At 40.1% G+C, this 21,562-nt stretch overlaps 2 protein-coding genes across 4 annotated transcripts in view; one reads left to right on the forward strand and one right to left on the reverse strand.

Moving 5' to 3' along the window:
* Positions 1 to 12,338, reverse strand: part of nfatc3a (nuclear factor of activated T cells 3a) — a 64,156-nt gene extending 51,818 nt beyond the window's left edge. Inside the window, exon 1 of one of the 3 annotated variants that reach the window (XM_030414498.1) lies at positions 11,730 to 12,338. In XM_030414498.1, coding sequence (XP_030270358.1) covers positions 11,730 to 11,820 — 91 coding nt within the window. In that variant the 5' untranslated portion in view covers positions 11,821 to 12,338. The other 2 variants (XM_030414497.1, XM_030414499.1) reach the window with 2 other exon arrangements.
* Positions 12,339 to 18,278: 5,940 nt separating this feature from the next.
* Positions 18,279 to 20,639, forward strand: ddx28 (DEAD (Asp-Glu-Ala-Asp) box polypeptide 28). The gene has a single exon (XM_030413238.1). It carries the CDS (start codon positions 18,494 to 18,496, stop codon positions 20,180 to 20,182), a length of 1,689 nt encoding a protein of 562 aa, XP_030269098.1. The 5' UTR covers positions 18,279 to 18,493; the 3' UTR covers positions 20,183 to 20,639.
* The last annotated feature ends 923 nt before the right edge of the window (positions 20,640 to 21,562 follow it).

A 21,562-nucleotide genomic window follows, 5' to 3' on the forward strand; every position in this document is an offset into this window, starting at 1 on the left:
CTTCCATCACAACTTTTTTAAAAAGCTCTGCAAGTCCATACCTGTTTAACAGGATGACTAGAGTAATTTTTCTCCAGAGATCAATGTAATGTTTTACTCTTATGGGCAGTGAGTAGTTTTTGCAGAGCCAATATCGATACCGATTATTAGTAATCAAGGAAGTCGACAACTAATTGGAACCAATATACATTTGCAGTAAAAATTCAAATCTAAGTATCAAACTCAGGAAACCAGTGATGGAGGTGAAGGTACAATTTACTCAAGCACTGTATGTAAGCTGGCAAAAGACAGTGTTTATTTGCTATAAAGTATCATTATCAATTAGATGGTGATGATACAATGTAATGGCTATAGAATGACACCTTAACCAGTACAAAATTAAGTGGGAAAATAAATGCGTGCCAGTCAGACTGGCAGCATGGTAACATTTTTCTCTGCTTTCATGTCTCCATTACAGACTAAATGACTGAATAAACTCAAATGTTGTCCTCTGTTTTTGGTTGCTGCTCCTCTGAGGACAGGTGCTAACATTAATATCATTTGGAAACACTGAGTTGAGAATGGGTTGTCTGTAGAAAAGACTTGAGCAATTCCATTTTCGTCTGCGTTAAACCTTTATTACACGACGATTAAGGGCCCAGACACACCAAAATGACATCCAAGAACTAGTGGAGACAATGGCTGTCTGTTCCATCGCTTCACAACACTTTCAAAAAACTTTCAAAAAGCCGCACTTGAAGACACTGCAAAGATTTAAGATGCTGGCAGTATGGTGTGACAGGAAATACCTCTCCATACCACAAGTTGGACTGAAGACATACAAACTGTTACTATGACAAAGCAGCTTTTCATGAAACACCACTGTTGCTAATATAGACACTTTTGATCAAGAATATGTTTGAAAAGAAGGCGCAAACGGCACTGGTGAAAGAGTGGACCCAAAAAATATGGAGAAACTACACCAGATGGGTAAAACCATGGCTCAAGGTGCTTTCCCTTTCCTCTTCCATTTCTCGTCACATGCACTTATGTACTTAGCTGTACAGTCGCCGCTAATTCTACATGTTCAGTTGTCCAAAAAGCAAACTGAACTTGGCAACTGTGCAGGACATACCTCAACATAAGGGGCAACAGACATGTACTGACTGCCTGCTACACTGACCTAGTGTGTCAAGACCCTTACAGGCAAATACTGTCTTTTTTACTCTACTTAATGTATTTGGCCATTTAAGTCACTAGTGACTTTGTAGATTCATATTAATTCATGCTGTCAGCAATTAGAGGGAAAAACACAGATTCTGATAACTGTAAAAATGCTGAATATCAGATCCTATATTTGGCCAGGCTGATAGTCGGTCAATCTTTTCTTTTGAGCATAATGTGTATAAAGTGATCAGTGGCTCAGTCTGTTAAAACCTCTATCCACAATTGGTGGTTCATACTAGGCCTGGGCGATAAACCGAAAATTTACCTATACCGAAATTTACGACGATAACCGACGTCATTTTGGCCATGTCGGTATATTCGGTGTCATAGGCATAACATCCACTAGGGACAGGGGACATGTTAGGTCCACTTGATTAATCTACCCCAGCATATACCAATGTGCTTATTTTACATTAATTTGATGGCAAACTCCACCCGCTGATGCGACACCAGCTATGCCAGGTTAGTAATCAAGTGAACCCACTCTCGCTGTGAGTCGCGGACAGTTTGTGTAATGATGCTGCGTTCAAAGGCTGCAACAGGCCACTGTCTTCGGCCGGGCCGTCCATTGATCAAACATTTGTGTTTTGTTTTTTATTAACCCAAAATAATGACTGTATTTCCAGCTAGAAAACGCGCATCTCTCTCCTCCCTCCATTGTTGTTTGCATTTGTGTCTCTGCGTGGTCTGACACGTGAGTGTCCTCATGCTGGAAAACGTGACTTCTCGCGTACGTGACGTCACTCCTCGAGACGCTAGAAGAAAGCAAAAATATATCTTTTTTACTAAGGAAAATGACAAAACTAGTAACGCGTTACCGGCATCACTGATTGTGTAGCTTAAGTGCAACATGGAGCATGAAGATGTAAAGGAAAAAATAAAAACAGTAGAATTAACTTTGAGCAATTTGGAGGAAAGTCGGAGGTGTGGACCCATGTTAAACAAGTCGTGGGCCGTGATAATAACATTTGTCGGCTTTGTCGAGTGCATTAAGTGCGGCACTTGTTGCATTATTCATTAAGATTTCTGTAGTTAAAACAACTCGCAATTGTAGTCGAGAACGTCAGTTATAACAGCCCACGTATTAAACAGTTGTCGGGTTTAAATCGGTCTCGGGCTCATAATTACATTCAATGTGTCGGGCCGGGCTCGGACACAACGTGCACGGGCTCGGGTCGGGCTTGATTATAAGCTCTACTCGGGTCCAGCCGCGACTTTACTGAGGTTCACCCAGTGTGAGCAGCAGGAAGACGGTCAGCTCACCTCCCAGAACAATGTTTCTTGTACTTTAGTGCTTCCTCTATTTTATATGAATATTAATATGCAGAAATCTTGATTTTTTTTCTCAATAGCTTCCATGTCATGTGACCCTCTGACTTCTGAAACAGATTCTGTGTCTATCAAAAATATATAATGATAAAGAAAATAGTGGTGAGTTGCTCAATATATCGTGATATTGATTTGAGGCCATATCGCCCAGCCCTAGTTCATACCCTATTCCACATTCCATCTTTGACCCATGATGTAGGGCAACTCAAACACATGGGCCCCAATTGGAATGTGGACCATCAACTCCTTAAAAATAAAATGTTAAATCTAATTTATTAAAGATGTCTTATCATTGTTAATTGTCAATACATGACAATGCAAGCACAACTGTTTCTTGAAAACCCAATTTAGAATATGTAGCACATGATCAGACACATAATAGGAGCGGGACAAGAAAAAAACTGCACGGGGTAAAGGTGCCAATACCAAGCATTAGCCTGACTGAAATATAGCTTTGAGGGGTAGCCTAAAATAAAATGGGATTCAAACCACCATAATCCCTATGGAGCAAACTGCGCCTCATAGTAAAAGGGGACCAAAGAGAGAAAGAAAAAAATGAAACCAGATGCAGAAGTTCAACAGCTTTCTCTCCGGTGTAATGCAGCCTCTGACATGTTGATACAGCACAGCCAGCGGTAGCTTCAGTTACACTAAATTTAAACTAGACAGATGCCACACATAGTTACTCATGCCTCGCCCCGGGAAACAAACGTCTCATTCATCACACTGGGTGCTGGGACCCCTTTGGTTTAGCAGGGTTAGGGGGCATCCGCATGGTGATCTAGCCCCACATGTGGACCTCATGCATGACTGTCTGACCTTTGACCTCTCCGTCTTCTACGTTTTCATAGAAATATAGGAACCTGAAGTTCCAAAAGCTCTCTGTTTCTGAAAAATATTAAGATTTACAAAGTCTAGAAATGATTGCTTGTCAAACTGAAAGACTCCATTGTCCTTGTTCCACCTTAAAAAGTTCTGTTTTCTCTTATTTTCTTTTTGCCCTATTTTTATAAATAATTTATGGTGATATTTGTTATTACACCTATGGCCATGCCTTTATCAACAAGTCCCAATAGTGTAAATGTATAAATATGTCAACGTGTTATCAATATATGATGATTGTCATATGTATATAAACCAGATATCAGATAGATGGATATGTTAATAGATATACCTATCAACAAGCCTTACAGTCAAAATTATAAAAAAAATATATCTAAACAAACAAAAAAGACCCAAGCTAACTGCACATTAGCAAAGTGTGGTGTGAAACAATATCAGGAAAAATGTAGTATTGGACATACTTCAACTTCAGACTAAATTGGCCATATGTGCATTTAAATAAAACACTTCTGTCTTGTCTCTTGTCAGTTTAGGAAAGGATTAATATGATTTCTCACAGACCTCTGGACAGTTTGTACTCTAATGACAGCTGCTTGTATAAGTGGTAGCTCCCTCTCGTCAATATAAATGTCTAGACTACACACAAGACACACCTGGCTAGAGTTGGGAGTGCCGACACACTCACCTGGCGATGTAGTGCACAACATTCTTCCACTCCTCTCCCCGTTAAGATCGCAAAGTGCTCGAGCAGTAAAAAAGTTGAAGGCTGCAGACGTGCTGGGACGAGAGGGGTTCTCCTGCACCGAATAGGAACGAGTCACTAGAACCTGCCGCCTGCCCTCTGCCACTCTCTCTGGGAGCTCAAAATAGTCCACCATGAGAGCGATGTAATTTCAGTCTTTCAGTCTTTCCCACGACAAGGACTGAGAGGACCGTGCTCTTGGTTCACAGAAGCAGAGCAATGACAACAACACAGACAAGGGCAAAATTGCTTTCTCTGCTGGCTGCTTTCAGTTTGATCATCTCATTATGATAACATGCCTTGACATTTCCTCATATCTAAGCATGACAATGACAATCCAAAAGGTTCAAGAAATGTCACAGCACATTAACAGAACAAAATCAAACCTGACTAGCCACTAAGTGGTTGTGGTGACTGCTGGCAGCTGGAGATTTCATTAGCTCAGAGATCAGGCTCTCTGATGTCACTGGTGGTCTCTTTCACATCCTGAGAAAGCAATGAGAAAGGAAAGAAGACTCAGCTGTCCTGGTAGCAGGTCTACAAAGCTCTGTGCTGGTATGGTGGCAACCGACAAACCACAAAAAACGTCTTTCAGTCCGTAGGATAAGAAAAGAAAGCAAGAAAATACTATAGAATAAGCAAAAAAAATAAAGAAAATAGAAAGATCTAGAGAAGGACAGCGGGTGAGCAAAAATGCTCTTCATGTTCCCCTTACCAGCAGCTAGAGAGCGGTGTGCCCCCCTCTCCTTTCATTCCACCCTGCCATCTGAACCCCACATGGCATGTCTGGGCAGAGAGCCAGACACCTCCGCTATGGATCTACAACTCTCCTGCCACCCACCCATAAAGGGCACTTCTGCCCTCATGCCTCATACCACCTCTAACGCCCAATGAGGCCACTGCTCGCGACCTGCATAACCCAAACTCACCAATACCTATTTCTACCGCTCAGCCACAGCCACTTCACAATAAACACTGTATCACAAATGGGCTAAGTGGTACTTTAAAGAACACATAAATAACATAAATACTGTAAGATGGATTGTGCTATTTTCGTATGTGAAAGAAGTTTCAAAAACTGTGAAAGGGAAATATGTTCTATAATTAGTATGTACGACCAAAGCTTAACCTGTGTGATACTATAGATGAAAGCAAGTATGAGGCCACTATCTGTAACAAAGAAAACCATCACGCAAAAGTCTCTGATTCAGCCACTTCCAGGGCTGTTCGTGTCACAGTGACACAAACAGTTTCACAGTTAGCTGTAAGCTACGAAGCATAAAGTAAGATGACTTCGACACCTCTTTACATATGGTTGTCTCTGCCTATGTAAAACTGGAACAAGCTGCCTAAGGGTTTTTTAAGGGTTTTTTTTTTATTAAGGAAAAACAATTAACTCAACCATCACGGAAAAAGGTGCGACCAAAAACAGGTGAAACTAGATTGTTGTTGACATGCTACTAGTAAAAACATAACACCATACGCTGCCTCTTTATATTGTGAAAATCTTTCAGCAAAGATACTTTAGTCCCGATTTAATTGTGATGTAGCCTAAGGAGGTCTAAGAGGTATAACCTAATAGTCAGTTCATGAATAAGTTATTTTCATGATAAAGGGCTGACTGACAACTTCACATTGCTTGTTCTATCATTCGCACAGACTTAAACAAAAAGAAGATATTGCAAATTTACTCTGGAGCCAGCAAATGTTTTGTATCCTTTGTATAAAGATCTTGCAATCATTACAGCAATGGATATGGGTCATTATAGTTTTGTTTCTGGTGCAAAAAGCAATGAACAATGACATTTAAAATCAAAATAAACTACAGAAAATGCCCTGGACAATGACATTACCCTTTTCAATGAAATTCTTTTTTACTGAAGGGATAGTCACTATGAAAACTTTAGATAGTCCAGTCTGTGGGAGTTGCTCTGACATTGCCGAGAAGACACGTTGTTGTTCTGATCTTCTGTTGTACTTTTTTCAGTGCTTTGAGGGGCTCAAATTAAAATTCCCTGTATCTCTATTATATAGATGATGACCAAAGTTTCAGAGATCCTATTAGATTAAAGATCAGGTCAGTTAGAGAATGTTTTTTGTAAATTGAGTAAATGAACCTGCAACTAAATAAATTAACCCTTTGATTAATACAAAAAATGCCTGACTTCCATAAGGTGGTGGCTTTGGAATGACATTAAAATGGCTAAAAGACAAAGGTTGTATGGCATTTAGTTTCTGATGGGCACGGCTCACGCAAGCAACTAATGAGAATCAGTTGACTGTTCTTGCCATCTACACGACTTTTCCAATCCCTGATTTTTATCATAATTTTCTTGTGTCATAAAAAACTAAATTATTCCATGATATTATGTAACCCCCACTAGTACTGAGTCATAGTTACTGAACAGAGCTTAGCATGGGTTAGTAAGCTCATGACTAGGGTTAAAGTCTTCAACTATTTCGCAGCAAATTATTTCTGCATTTGTTTTAGAAGCTTATAGCACAACATATCGCGCGACCTGAATCTAACAATGCCTTTTTTCCCATCCCACTATGAGGACTAGGGAAAACAGATGGGTCAAAAGTACTGGGAAGCTGCTCAAAAGAAGAAGCTTATAGGCAGACAACTGGATAGTTGTTATCATGTCTTTTTTTAAAACCATAAATAGCTGATCTACCTTTATCTGGACCACGCCAGACAGCAAAACACACACCACTGACACCAACACATAATGACCTAATGCACTGTAACATGCATTGTAGAAAACCTTAAAAACTAGAGCCGAACTGATTTTTGATACCATACCCATATATGTTTAGGACTTCATTAGGAATCCAGGAATCCATTAGTGATATTTTGGATATCTTTTTAAATAAACATATACATTATATCATCAGAATGTAGCATAAATATATGTACTCTGCTGCAAACCCAAAACTGTCTGGTGAATGATGTAAACAGTATTTTTCAACAATACTTGATACGTTATATCCCTCACTAAGTAAAACATTTCTATAAGAGGATTTGAGAAATAAAAATGCCTTTAAAGTTTCCTTTGTCCATGGTCCATGATTTATTTCAGTGAATTTCAAATAATCCAGTCTCAATCTGAGATTCACATAGGGGTTTATTCTTCTATTCAGCTGGCAACGTAAATGATCGGGGAAAACCCTTACAGTAATCGGGCCCGTCGCCTTTGAATACAACCGTGGAATATTTCACCTCAAAGAGGTGACTGTTTCCTGAGCAACACAAAAAAACAAAGCAAAATAATGAATAGATAGACACCCAACAAACAGATGAAGATGAGCAGAACAAAAAACGAACAGAGGTGCAGTGCGTTTTTTACTGTACCACACCATTACAAAGATTTTTAATCACGTTCACATATGCAAGCACAAAGGAGCCAGCCTGTACAGGAAGCCAACATTCACTTGCCAGATCCATTAAAACAAAGATGTAGGGGAGATTTGTCATAAACATGAGCTAACTGCTCCCCTGACAGCAACCTTTGATAAAGTTATGGAAATTATTACATATTGTACTATTGTAACATTTTGTGCCTTTTGGTGCAGCTGCTTATGTAACCCCCACTAGTACTGAGTCATAGTTACTGAACAGAGCTTAGCATGGGTTAGTAAGCTCATGACTAGGGTTAAAGTCTTCAACTATTTCGCAGCAAATTATTTCTGCATTTGTTTTAGAAGCTTATAGCACAACATATCGCGCGACCTGAATCTAACAATGCCTTTTTTCCCATCCCACTAGCTGCTAGAGAGATCTACGTAGAAGTTGTGCCGGTGTTGTTTTATTTTTGGTGACGTTACCTCACCTTCTCACAGCACTTCAACTAAAATTCTGCAGAATCAGCTTTATAGATATTGACATGATAACAATGAGAGCCCAGTGAAAGCAACATTCAACGATAAGCTCAGTGGATAGAAACCTGTTAGATATTTGCAGTCAAGGTTCTCCAGGTTGTTACAAAAACAAGCCCTGACTTGATCCTTGCATTCAGAAAAGGAGAGAGTGCAACTCCCTGTTACTGTGGTTGTGTGATCCCGCATTACACTCCAGTTATTAATTTGGACAGGCGCCCCCCTTATGGGCCAAGTCATACAGTCCGTAACCGATTAAAACCACTTGCACACTGGTGCTTTTATTCCTACGCTTATTCCAACAGCAGTTTTTCCCCTCGTCCCATCTCCAAATCAAACTTTTTTAATCGAAGGAAAACTTGATCTAAGATTGCACAAGCCAAACCTTCATGGAGTCATTACTTTGCCAGAGTTTCATGAAAAGGACACAGCTGGTGAATTCACAAGTTCCAATGGTTTAAGCCCAAAGACAGAAACAAATGCTGAACCGAGCATGGACGGAAACCCCATTAATCAAAAAATTTGAGGGTTGAAATCCAGCTGAGGACCTTTATTGTATTTAAAATCAGTCAGCCTGTAACTGTATAATACCTAAAAGACCCTTTTAACATAAAGAACTTAGACCTGATAACGCAGCAGCCTTGAATGCTCCACAGGAGTCCCGCAGTAACCAAGGATGTTATAGGCATTTTCTTATGATATCAGGTAACTGACCCATTGCAACCCTACCCCATTTTTTTTTTTTTATTTCACTGTAACACCACCTGAGTCTGGAGCGGTAACAATAAGTTTCCTAATTGATTAGTTGATCGAGAGAAAATTAATCAACTACAATTTGATAATTGTTTATTCTGTGACATTTGCTCCTCTTGGTCATTTCTTAAAGAGTCTTTGGGTTTTAAACGTTCTGATGGAAAAAAAGAAGCATTTTCCCCTTTGGTCCTGGAAATTTTTGATTTTAACATATTATAGGATCAATGATTAATCATTTGTGCAACCAATCAGCAAAGCAATCAACTATGAAAATAATTATTAGTTAGAGACCTACCTGAGTCTAGTTGCAGGTACCTTTAAGTATGAGAACCTGTCTTCATTAATTAGTTAACATCCCACCTTTTTCAACTGTCTGCAATTGTTAAAGGAACAAGCACAAATGATCCTGACTCAACATGAACAAACATGTAAGTGATAGTCATTCTGCTTCTTCAAGTTTCAACAAGCAAAAGGGTGAAATCTCTTCTGTCAATCATAATTGATATCAACTTTACGCATTTGAATGTGGCTCCAAATTATGCTTCTACAAAAACTGCCTGGTGTGGCTCAAATGAAAGAAATCTCTAATGCACCTGGAAGTAAGTTAATTTATCCCAAAAATCAATTATGGTACAAGGTAGTATGGTAGTTGACCAATATAACATCCATCCCTACAAATGGCAACTAAAAGTTATTTCAGCGGGATGATTCGACCACTTGTATGCCCAACATTACTGGTAATGTCCTTGACTGCTGGACACTAAAAGCAGCTTGGTATTTGTTTTTTTCTCCAAACAGAGAATATATGAGTTTATTTTCCATTTATATCCTGGAAATGTTTCGTTGAGACATTAAATAAATAAAAAAATGGTACCATAATGTTCTGATCACTGGTGGACAACATGACATCCCTTCACTTAGATGGAGTGAAATATTCAACTCCATTCCAACCCATTTCTATGTCTGCAACATTACACTGATTGGAACAATTTCAAATGCATCATTTTAGACACATTCCTTGTATTTCAGTGTGAAATCACTAGTATCTTTGGAAGCCTTGGGGATCTTTATCAAAATTTCAAACTATTTGTTTGTGATGACAGATCTGCCACATGGTCTGTGATGCTTGCGTGCACAAAGTTTTACACTGAAGTTTCCATTTAGAATGTTTTCCAAAACCTCATCCAAAATATTGGTCCTAGCTAATAAAGACATTAATTCACATCATAACCAATTCTTCACAGTTAAGTGTCTGCTGATGGCTAACTTTGTTTATATTCTTATACTAATATAATAATGTACATCTGTAATAAATGCTTAATTAATTAACCAAAGCATTGCATAATGTATTTCATGCTCTTCATCTCTATGGTTGCATTAGTTTCCAAGATAGCCTTGTAAAAGAAAACACTTTCCTCTTTTTGTTAGGTATTCTCACCTATGTACAATAGTTTAGCCTGGGGAGAGATGGGCAGTGTCATGCAGCAAAGATTTCGACTTGATTCAAATCCAAGGCATCTCATTTAAGATTGTGTCATTGACAAAGTCTATTGATTTTGCTTTTTTTAAGTACATCACTGAAGACATTTTCTGAGAGAAGATGGGTTTGAACAGGTTAAGCATATCAGTAATTTGTTAAATAACCTTTACAATTATCTAATGATTATAGATTATGTAGGTGTATGTCCCCCGCATACGTATTCCTATTTTGTTTTCATCCCTTTGTGACATCAAGCATATGAAACAAATGTTTCATCAAGCAGCCACAGCGTCACCCATCATTTGAAAGGCAAACTAATTCTAACTTTGAAGAGTCAATGTAGTTTTTAGAGATCAATTACTTTACAGGTCTTGCTACCCGTTAAGTTGACAAACTTTAACAGACTTGAGTTTGCTTAAAGTAGATGGGGCTTATTTCCACACTTTTTATTCCCAGATATCAGGCCTTATATGGAATAAGATTTGTAATTTAAGTAAAGGCAACCTCACCTCCATTTATTCCCTCTCCACTTAAAAATATATCTTCAAGGTCTTCAGTTAGTGTTTGGATTCACTATGGTGACACCAATTAAAAAAAAAATCAAAAAATCTTTATTTTTTTTATTTATTTATTTATTTATTTATTACTGGTACAAATTATTCAATTTGTTTTATGAATTTGCTGTAATTCTGTAATAAACCCTGCATAAACACAGTGTAGTACAATTTGTTTGCCTTGCAGCATGGGCATAACTCTGTGACAACATCTAAGAAAATCAACAACTGCTATAAAGTCACACTTTTTGCTCAATTAAAATAAACACGTCTTTACTTTAAGAATGTTTGGCAATAGTTAAATATCTAACTATAGCAAATACTCTGTTTACAGTGACAGAACACGTGTGACAGATCACAACACCAACTGTCCTATTTTAACTTTTTTGTAAACATTAGTTAAGTTAAATAAAGGTTTTGACCACATTAGCATGTGCCACTGTGCAGAGATGTGACATTCACACTGCTCTCCCCCTCAGCTATACTTGACTTACACCACACTGCTGCAGTCCCGCCAAAGTGACACGGCGTCCACGTTCACAAGCTATCTGTTGCGAAAAAGGCATTTCCAAGTTCTCCCCTCTATTTTCCTCAGCATATGGCAATGACAGCACTTATGCTAACCTGCTAGCATGTCAAGCTAATGACAGCTGGCGTTTTGTGGACATTAGCCGGACGACCACGCCAGAGAGGACGCGTGATGTTTTAAAAACTCCATGTCTGAACAAAAAAAAAAAAAAAAAAAAACACTGAATGGGGTCGGTTCCTCTTTCACAGAGCTAACGGTATCGAGAACGGGGTCTACCCGGCTACATTAACAGTAGCCAGGAGAGTAACTCATGTGAATGTTACAGCGTACTGTGCTGTTAAGTTTACCACCGGCAGCCTGTAACACAAGTTAGAGTATGAAACATGCCGCCAAGCGAGGGGGAAACACACTGACCTCCTGGGCCTAACGGCTGCTGCTGCCCGTCCTCTCCGAAGATCAGCCTGAAGTCCAGCTCCTCATTCCCGGGGCAGTTTGCAGTAGTCATCGGGTTTGACAGCTCGGGTTTTTTAACCCCCGCCACTCGACCGTCGACCGCTGGAGCAGTTTATGCTCTCCTTAAAAAAATGTCACAACATTTACCGACTGCCACGACGCCGAACCTCAACTTTTGTTCATTTAACTCAAGAATAAATAACGCGTGTGTCTCTCCCCCCCCCCTCCACTGCCCAGTTTGACAAATCCACAACACGGGCCGGCGGCTCTCCTCTCTCTCTCTTCTTCCTCCGGCAGTTACACGGTGCGAAAATTCTGGCTTCAACTTCAGAGAAAGTCGCCCCTCTGTCGCTCCGGCTCTCACTACGTCTCTCCGTCTACCCGAAACCTAGTGAATGATAAAAGAACTGTTTCTCTTGCCGGCGTTTAATGTTCGCTATAAAGCCGATGAAATGTCCGTTTAATTTCCCTCTTCCCTCTCTCTCTCTCTCTCTCTCCTCCTGTCTGTATCTCTCTCTCTCTCACTCTCTCTCTCTCTCTCTCCGGAGCTCCTATCCCAACTTTTACTAACCCCGCGTGACAAGGCAGTTCCAGCGGTGACGTCAGCAGACACAACACAACACGGGGCGCGCGCAGACATACACACACATACACACGCACACACACACACAGAGCCATGGAGTTAATAAACAGTTTATTAAAGGCTTACCAAAGTTATGAGCCTAAAGTATGTTGTTGTTCTAAAAAGCTGTAATTATGTTGTCGATTCCAAAAATCACATTTTGGTGCCCAGAAAGTAAAATGTTACACACACATACAGGAAACACTGTCCCTGAAATTTCATATATATTCAACATATTTGATGAAATCTCATTGATTGGCTGTTGAGCTTTTTTTTTTTTTTTTTTTGCGCGAAATTTTACACACCGCGACTAACCTTTTGACCTTCCGGCAACTGGGTCTGACAGCCACTTTGCTCTATTTAATTAGCCCTCCATTCTCTCCAAACAGCCCAACCATTAGATTAGATCCGATTGCGCCTCTTAGCCCTCTGTGTGGTTCCAATCCAAGCTAGGATTGGCAAGTGTACTGACATTAATGACATGCTGCACTTTCTACCTTTAGATCCGTTCAGCCTGTCAGCGCGGAGGCCCATTAATTTCCAATCAGCCGAGTTGTGCTCGTGAATGGGGCTAAAATGTAGGTATGGGAGAATAGACGTCATGTCAGCTGTTTGAAATAGCACCTCATGCCAAGTGCCTCTGGAAAAAAAAAAAAAAAGAAAAGCTGTTTGTGTTGTGCACATTGGTTTCGGTTCCAGTTTTATCCCTAATTCCAAAGGCTTCAGTTTGACATGTATTGCCTGCTCAAATAGTGATAGTAATAATAACAGGACTCTCTCAACTTAAATGCTAAAGGTGCAATTATGGCTGAGAAGATCAACACATTGGGACACAGCAACTTATAAATGTCTACCCTAAATCTACATGGCCAGTAAAATAGATCAGTGTACTCTTAACACCTGCATTCAAAATAGGCACTTGTAACCCTGTATGGCAAGCAAATGAGCCAGCCACCTTGTGCATATTTAGTACACACACTGCACTGTATATCCGTGCTCTGGGGGAATCCTTTCTATTATTGGTTTATTTAAATCACACAGCAGTTCTCAGTAAGGATAGGGCAGTGAGAGTCAATCTGCGGTGAGAATAAAGCAATAGCAAATCCTTCAGAACATGGGCTGTTCCGCTCCCTTTAACCTCTATCCAACCCATCAATCTCCTCGGGTTAATCTTTATTGGGTAAGCAACACAAGAGGTTGATGCACTTGAAAGCTACGTTGCTGCTTTGATGATCTTCTTGCCTGACAACATTTGCATTAACGTTCAATTATTTCCTGCTTGCACTCCAAAGCTTGATTATTTTCTTATCTATTAATATAGTTCTGTGAATGTACTTCACTGGCTGTATGCATAGGGTATTCAAATCCATGTTGTGACGACCCATGACTGTACTCTTCACACACACACACATGCACACACACACTCACACACACAGACACACTCGCGGCTGATCAAGAATATCTGTCCCTATCAAGCAAGTTTTTAATGTTTCACCAGGGGTTTTTGCAACCACGATAAACGGAGTAATAAAACATCCAAAGAATTTATTATGTGCATGCTGCTACAGTTCATTCTACTCATTATCATCATAAATTAAGATCAATGAAATAAGAATATATACTATATTTTAGGGTTTTTCTAATAAACTCGTCAAACAGGAAGACACATATATATGATGATTGTATAGAAATCAAACAAACTTTTAATCTTTTTTTCTATTTTCCAGCTAAAAACCAAGAAACCCAAAGATCACTTGTTACAATATAGAGAATAACTTCTGCAAGAGCACGTTTTGATGTAAATCAGTCAATCCTCAATGCAAACTGCATGCGCAGCAGACGACAGCCTGCTATGTCTTCTGTCACAGCCACAATACATATACCTATGCTAGATGTATGTGGGCGTACAGACAGACGCTCCGCTAGCTCACAAATGCATCTGAAAGCATCAATATCACATTTCCTGTGGTCTTTATTTCCAAGCAAAAGCACAAGGTTTAACCCTTTTTGACTTATATACCATATTCTGATGCAATCCCAACAGACGTTTCTTCATCTCGGTCCTGCGAGGGTTGGTGTGATTAGAGTTCCAAATATACACCAAAGCTGTTACATTTTCAGTTTCCTTTCTAAACTTAACACAATTTGATGGTGTCCTGTCATTTGGAGGCTGCTCCTAGACATGTAGATTAACGAGAAATATTAAGAATATTGATTCTGTGGATGTCAAAACAATCACGTGGAATACGTTAAAAAAAATGTTGCTTGAAATAAATAAGTAATAACAACTGATAAAAGTAGCTCATTTTAAGAACTACAACGGGCATCAGTAACTAACAGTTAGTCATAACGTGGTTATTGTGTGAAGTGATTCCCAACCTACACAGTCCAACTAATACGTGTTTGCATTCAATGATCCTCTTAAAGGAAGTAAGTGAGTATATTAATATTTACAACCAAGTCACTGAGATTAATGAAAAGGAGAAGCAAAACAAATTCAATTAATCTGTCCTCCAAAGCTGTGATTCATGCCTTGGTGAAGGCATTCAGAAAAGTAGGGAATGAATGTTAAATACCTGGCTAAATAATGTCCCTTTAAAATGATACAAGCACATTTAAATTCTGGCTTTTTGAATTAGAATAACTATTGTATTGCACCATATAATTAAAAAAAAAAAATTCCATATGGGCTCACAAAAGAAAGGAGGACAAGAAGATACAATCTTTTCGGTGAAATTCATGCAAAACATTTCTTAATTTTCTGACTCTATGTCGTCTTTGCCAAAAAATGATATTATTACTAAACTGAATCATAAAGGGATTATCTTATTATTTTGTTGCAGTCACCTGACTTGACTGAACTTTCTCCTGTGCAGCAGACTCCAGACCCACCCAGAGTCTAATTCAGGTTACCTGCGTCTCTTATCTTCGCAGATGACCTTTGAAGGGAGGAGATAAAGAAAACAAATTGTGTGGGAGGCTGTAGATGTGGTTTGTGATATTATGTTCTTGTAAAGAAACTTATGCAGGAAAAAAAAACAGCATCTGCCCCCACACTGGTCCTGTTTGAGAGGTGTCACTCTTTCAAGGGATTGGGGTTTGCACACACTGCAGAAATGCAACACAGCACCTTGGCAACACATGCAGTGTTCACTAAATGTCAACACATATCAAATTGCGCACAGTCCTGCAACAAAATGTCAGCTGATAAGGAATAAGAGGCTAATTTCAGCGATAACACTGTCAGTAGAAAACACATTTTATTTATATACATTCTCCAACATTTAAACAGAAAAAAAAAATGCACTATATGACATATATCTGTTATTTTGTGTCTGAATTGATCCGTGGTTAACTTACAGACTGCATCAATATAACAGAGAGGAACAGCTCATGCATGTTCAACTTACTTTGCAGCACAATTCATCCTGGACCAACAATATTTTGCATTTATTTGGAAAAACATGCAAAAGCAATAGTATAGTTATGCAAAAAACCTGCTGTCACAGCTCCGAGTAGGATTTCAGGTGACTTGAAATCTTCCTTGTTGATTTATGCTGCCCTCTCTTGTTCAGACTTAGTACCTCAGTTTGGTTAGTGAGTCTGAAAATTGCCTCCCGTTGGGCAATCACAACCCTGGGATTTGGACATAAAATACTGTGGACAATGGGATTGTAACTTGTTTTTAATGTCAACTTCTTCCTTTGTTAGGAGCCCAGCTGCCACAGCATTGGTTTGTTCACCATGTGACAGAGATTCTGTACTGAAAGTGTTTGTGATGTTCTGAAGCTACAGTAAATCAATCAGCAAGCCGATTTATTCAGCACATGGGAAGGGTAGCTGATGTAAGATCAATGCTAGATGTGACAGCAGCACTGATGCAGACAGTGGATTTTATTTTTTTTTTTAATACACCTCTGATGGGTATAAGGGCAATTGTCCTTTGTTTAGAAAAATATGATGAGATGATGAAGTGCAGACCAAAAGTAAGATGTTAAAAGATTCCTAGCAGGCAACTGGAGAGAGCCAGGGTCAAAAAGCAGAAAGCCTGTGCCCCCCTTTGGACCCTCTCTGGATGCATGCCTCATTCGATTAGGCTCCTTTTAATTAGTTTATACTGCAACACAGGATTAACCCACTAAGAACCCTCCGACAGGCAAGACTCATGCATGTTAAGACCTTTACATAGCCATTCATTGACAGACTACATACTATGCTGACATGATTGAAAAGAAGAACATATCCTATAAGAATAAGCCGACAAAATGTGGATTTCCAGATGCATATTAGTGTATTTACAGCTCAGTGGGGTTGGTCTATACTGAAGAGTATTGACCAGAACTCAGAGTCATGTGGACAGTTATCGACTGTCACTGTCGTGTCAATGACAGTGCTCTTTTTCACCCTTCTCAAACCTATTACAATCCCTGGCATTACTGTACCGCAGGCATTGCTGAATCACTGGGGCAGTGATCAGCTGATTGATTCAGGCCACTGTTAGAGCAGGAATACAATGTACAAAACCTCAAAAGAAACATAGTGATCAGGTTGGACACTGTTCTGGGGATGGTCAGTTGATCTGACATTTGGCCAGGAAGGAAAAAAAAAACAAGCTGGTCACATATTTGGACCCTTGTATAAAGATATCATATTCGGGAAAAATCAGACCAGAAATTAGAAAACCAGGTGCCACAGTGTGCAGAGTCTATACCGGTTTCCTTTCTGACCCAAAAAGACCTGATTACAGCTTCAGCTCTGTCTGAAACTGAAGTCATCTGTTTTAATCTGGGTAATGATCTTAATTAGCTGCCATCGTTTAGTTGCAATATCAGCCGTCCCATCTATGTGTATGTGTACCAGTCAAACTCAGGGAAGGTGTAGACATCAGAGTTAGAGCAGATATTTTAATAATAATAGATTGGATTTGTATTGGATTTCTAGACAGCGCCCTTACAGGGTTCCAGGGTTTTGCATGGACTTCTTACTGATCTGAGGAAACAACAGTATTATATTCTTGGTCTATCTGAATAATGGGTCGACCGATTATCAATGCTTGTACTCTGCATTTTTCTGATTCTCGGAATCAGTTTTTTTTTTTTTTTTTTTTAACCAATTGCTAATAAACAAAAACATTCCTCTCAAATACTGCCCAATATCAAATAAAAAGCATTCAGTCAAAGGGGCTTATGTTTCTTCAAAGATCCTGTCTAAATCAGTCCAAACACCTGCTCCATTCTATTCAGTGGTCAAGGTCACCTCTCTAAACCTGTGTATATGCTGCATTTGTTTGTTTTTTTGTCTGTATGTCAGGGTTTTCATTGGTCCTTTTGTGATGGGATAAGCTTATTGTCTCCAAAAATACACATGATCAAATTGTACTTAGCACTTATGAGTTTAAAAGTAATAAAGTAGATTACATAGTGTGATTCATATTTGAGTAGGATTAACATTACTGGTTAAAAAGTACATGTGCCCCATAAAATGACTTAATGACAGTATATTAGAGAAGATGTAATTGGTTACTTCCACCCCTGCCACGCTGTATTGTCAGAATAAAAAAAATGGAAATACTGAAGAAAAGTAAGGGTACCTCAAAATAATATTTTTGTACTTAGTTAAATTTTATCACAAACGTTTTTGAATCGTAAGTAAATAAAAGGCTTTCAAAACTTAATCTGTTTGCAGCATTTATATTTTATTATTTTTTTGTGCATTAATTCTTCTGAGATTTTACATTTTAAATCAATGTTTATATAACCGCCAGAAACTCTGAATATCTTAAATATCAATGTCGATATCGTTATATTCGTCTTTAAATTAATTTTAAAATGAAGAAAAAGCCAAATCCGGAGTTTCTGTACACGTCATCACTCCGCGCACATGACATCATCAACATTCGCCAATAAAGCATGGCGACGCCGCTGTCAGGTGAAGCAGGATGCTAATAGATAAAGGGTGTTTTTTTGACCATTAAGAGAGACTTTGAAGGAGTCCCTGAGCTCTAAACTCATTTCTTCTTCATGGTTTAATTGTTCATTCGCAGTTTTTTTTTGTATTCTTGTCGGCGGACTGTTAGCTACTCGCAAGCTAGCGAAACGTCAAAATGCAGTCTGTGAAGGTCGGCTGTTTGGCTGCCTCCAGAGCTCTCAGCTCAAGCAGGTATCTCTGTCCGGAGTTTGTTAAAGTCTCTGCCTGCTGTCGTGTTCACTCTTCTGTCAGCCAGACTCGTTTTTGTCAAACTGCTGCCGCGCCGAAAGACACCGCCGTTATTCGGGTCCCTCGCTACATGCTGAAGCGTGTCGACGACGTGAAACAGACTCGAGGCAAGAACCAGATCAACACCATCAAAGCTGGTAAGCTCCTGATCCAGAGCAAGAACCCCTGTCTGAACCAGTCCGCAGGATACGTACTTGGGAAGTTCGAACAGCCTGTTCTCTGCTCCAAAGGATGGAAACACAACAAATCATTTGGTGACCATTTCACCATCAACAACATCAGGGAGGTTGCGCCTTTTGTTACAGATAATCAGAAGGAGGACGTCAAACAGACATCGTTTGATAATCTCCGCATCTGCCAGAAGCTGGTGGAGGCTTTGGAGCATCTCGACATTACCCATCCCACCACTGTCCAGCTGCAGACCATCCCAAAGGTCATGAAGGGTCACAACATCCTGTGTGCCGCAGAGACGGGCAGTGGGAAGACGCTGAGCTACCTCCTGCCTGTAGTTCACAGACTGCAGGCCGAGAAGGACTCGGAGATGTACGGCGAGGGTGCACACAAGATTAGCACGTTGGTTCTTGTGCCTTCAAGAGAGCTGGCTGAGCAAGTGGCAGCTGTGTCAAGGACTCTCTGTGCGCCGTTTGGCTTTCTGACCAGGACTGTGGGTGGTGGGCGAGGTGTGGGACACATCAAGTTGATCTTCAGGAGGGATCGGCCGGATATTTTGGTTGCTACACCAGGCGCTCTGGTCAAGGCCCTGCGGAGACGCTGCTTGGACTTGAGTGAGCTGAAATTCTTTGTGGTAGACGAGGCCGACACCATGTTCGACCCCAGCTTCTCTGACATGCTGGGGGAAATCCTTCTCAACACAAACATAGCCAGAAATCCCAAGGAAACGCAATGCCTGGGGCACAAAGCCCAGCTGCTGGTGGTGGGGGCCACCTTCCCCGGCGGTGTCGGGGAAGTGCTCAGCCAGGTCACCGACCTCACCAGCATGGTGGTTATCAAGAGCAAGATGCTGCACTTCCTCATGCCGCATGTCAAGCAGACGTTCCTGAAGGTGAAGGGCACCGACAAGATCCTGGAGCTCCACCAAGCCCTGAAGCTGCTCCAACAGGAGAAAGGAGGGGGGGCTGCTGTGGTGTTCTGCAACAAGTCTGCCACCGTCAACTGGCTGGGGTATGCGCTGGAGGAGATGGGGGTGCAGCACATCCGTCTTCAAGGGGAGATGCCTGCTGCCGTGCGTGTAGGAATCTTTCGCTCTTTCCAAAAGGGGACGGTAGACGTGCTGCTGTGCACTGACATTGCCTCACGTGGCCTCGACACATCCCGGGTGCGCCTGGTTGTCAACTACGACTGCCCAGAATCCCACACGGACTACATCCACAGAGCCGGGAGAGTGGGGAGGGCAGGAGGGATGGAGGATGGGGAGGTGCTCAGCTTTGTCACACATCCATGGGATGTGGAGCTGGTGCAGAAGATTGAGATTGCTGCACGCAGGAGAGCGAGTCTGCCGGGGATGGAATCTGAAATACATGAGCCAAAACCCAAAGTAGCAGAGGCAGAGGAGTAGACGTGGCTTTTTGTATGTTTGCAAGTCGAAAAGCTGCATGTGAGAATTGTCGCTGAATCCGTAGTGTGAAAAATGTCAACAAAAGTGGAAAGATTGGTTCAAAATGATTACAGTAGGCTGTTTGTTTGTGTCCGCTATGACCTACTTGTGGTTTATTTAACTGGGGATGAAAATCCTAGCAGAAGATACAACCCTTTGACCCTACAGTCATTCAAACATCCACAGGGATCATCTTATATTCACACAGAAGAAGACTGTGCCTTTACCATTTATAAAAATATGGGAAGGTTTGTGCTTTGATAAAATGTAGCTGTGATCTCCTAAAATGTTGTTATATCCTGTATTTCCTCATGTAAAAATGTTTTTACATGCAAGTCTGCTTTAGCAATGACTTAATGCAGTATTTATGTTTTTTGTAATTTATGAAAATGCTTCAAAATAAATTTAATTGCATATTCTTGTCTCGTTTAATTTAACTGTATTTAATTGAGCAATTTGAACTAACAGCCAGTATCTTTTTTTTTTTTTTTTTTTTTTTTTTGGCAACTGCATGAATTGCCCTTGCTGAAAGATTTTGAAAATCTTTTTCCTGCATACTAAAAATGACAGCCTAAAGAACACGTCAGATAAAATAAGATGTTCCTTTTATTGTTCCCCTTGGGAAAAATTTGCAGGTACCACAGCAGCGCAGAGCGAAATAAGTAGCACAAGAGTAAGTCTCAAAAATAGTGACAGTAATAAAGAGATATTGGAAGAATAAAATAACAATGTGAATAGAAGATGTAATAAAATCAGCCTGTTCTTCCAAATACAGGAAACAGAATGTGACTTGGTTCATGAGTGCACAGTGCATTTTGGTGGAACAGTTAACAAAGTAATGTGATGACTGCGGATAATTGTTATTATTGTAGACTCTTGTTCAAATACAACCTGTTGCCTTTTTGACCACACCATCCTGGATATATAAAAAAAGCATCAGTCATCCAATATAGACTAGACTAGAATATACTATAAAACACTCTTAATATCCTTGACTGAACAGTCTCTTAAACATGTTAAACCTTTTGAAGAGTGTCTTGCATCAAATTTGTCCAATATCATGCGGACAAATCCTCAAATCCTCAGCTTTATTCTCTAACATGCACATAACGTGTTTAGCCACACGGTGGTGGCATTTATCTGATTTTTAGCTCGTCTGAGTTACCTGCACACTTGGCTGGTCAAAACATGTACACAGATTTTTGTGCTTACACAGGACAATAAACTTGACAAGTGTACACAAACATACTGGTGAAACAGTCACGAGCCCACCTGCCACTTCCTGAAATGTTTTTTTTTTGCGGTTTCCAGTATCTTCTTACGTCGTGCAGTGCAGAAACA

The sequence above is a fragment of the Sparus aurata genome, chromosome 4, assembly GCF_900880675.1.
Source record: "Sparus aurata chromosome 4, fSpaAur1.1, whole genome shotgun sequence".
Lineage (NCBI taxonomy): Eukaryota > Metazoa > Chordata > Actinopteri > Spariformes > Sparidae > Sparus > Sparus aurata.

Bases quoted from the DNA above. Each gene is read 5' to 3' on its own strand.
- ddx28 (XM_030413238.1), top strand. From the start codon at position 18,494: ATGCAGTCTGTGAAGGTCGGCTGTTTGGCTGCCTCCAGAGCTCTCAGC.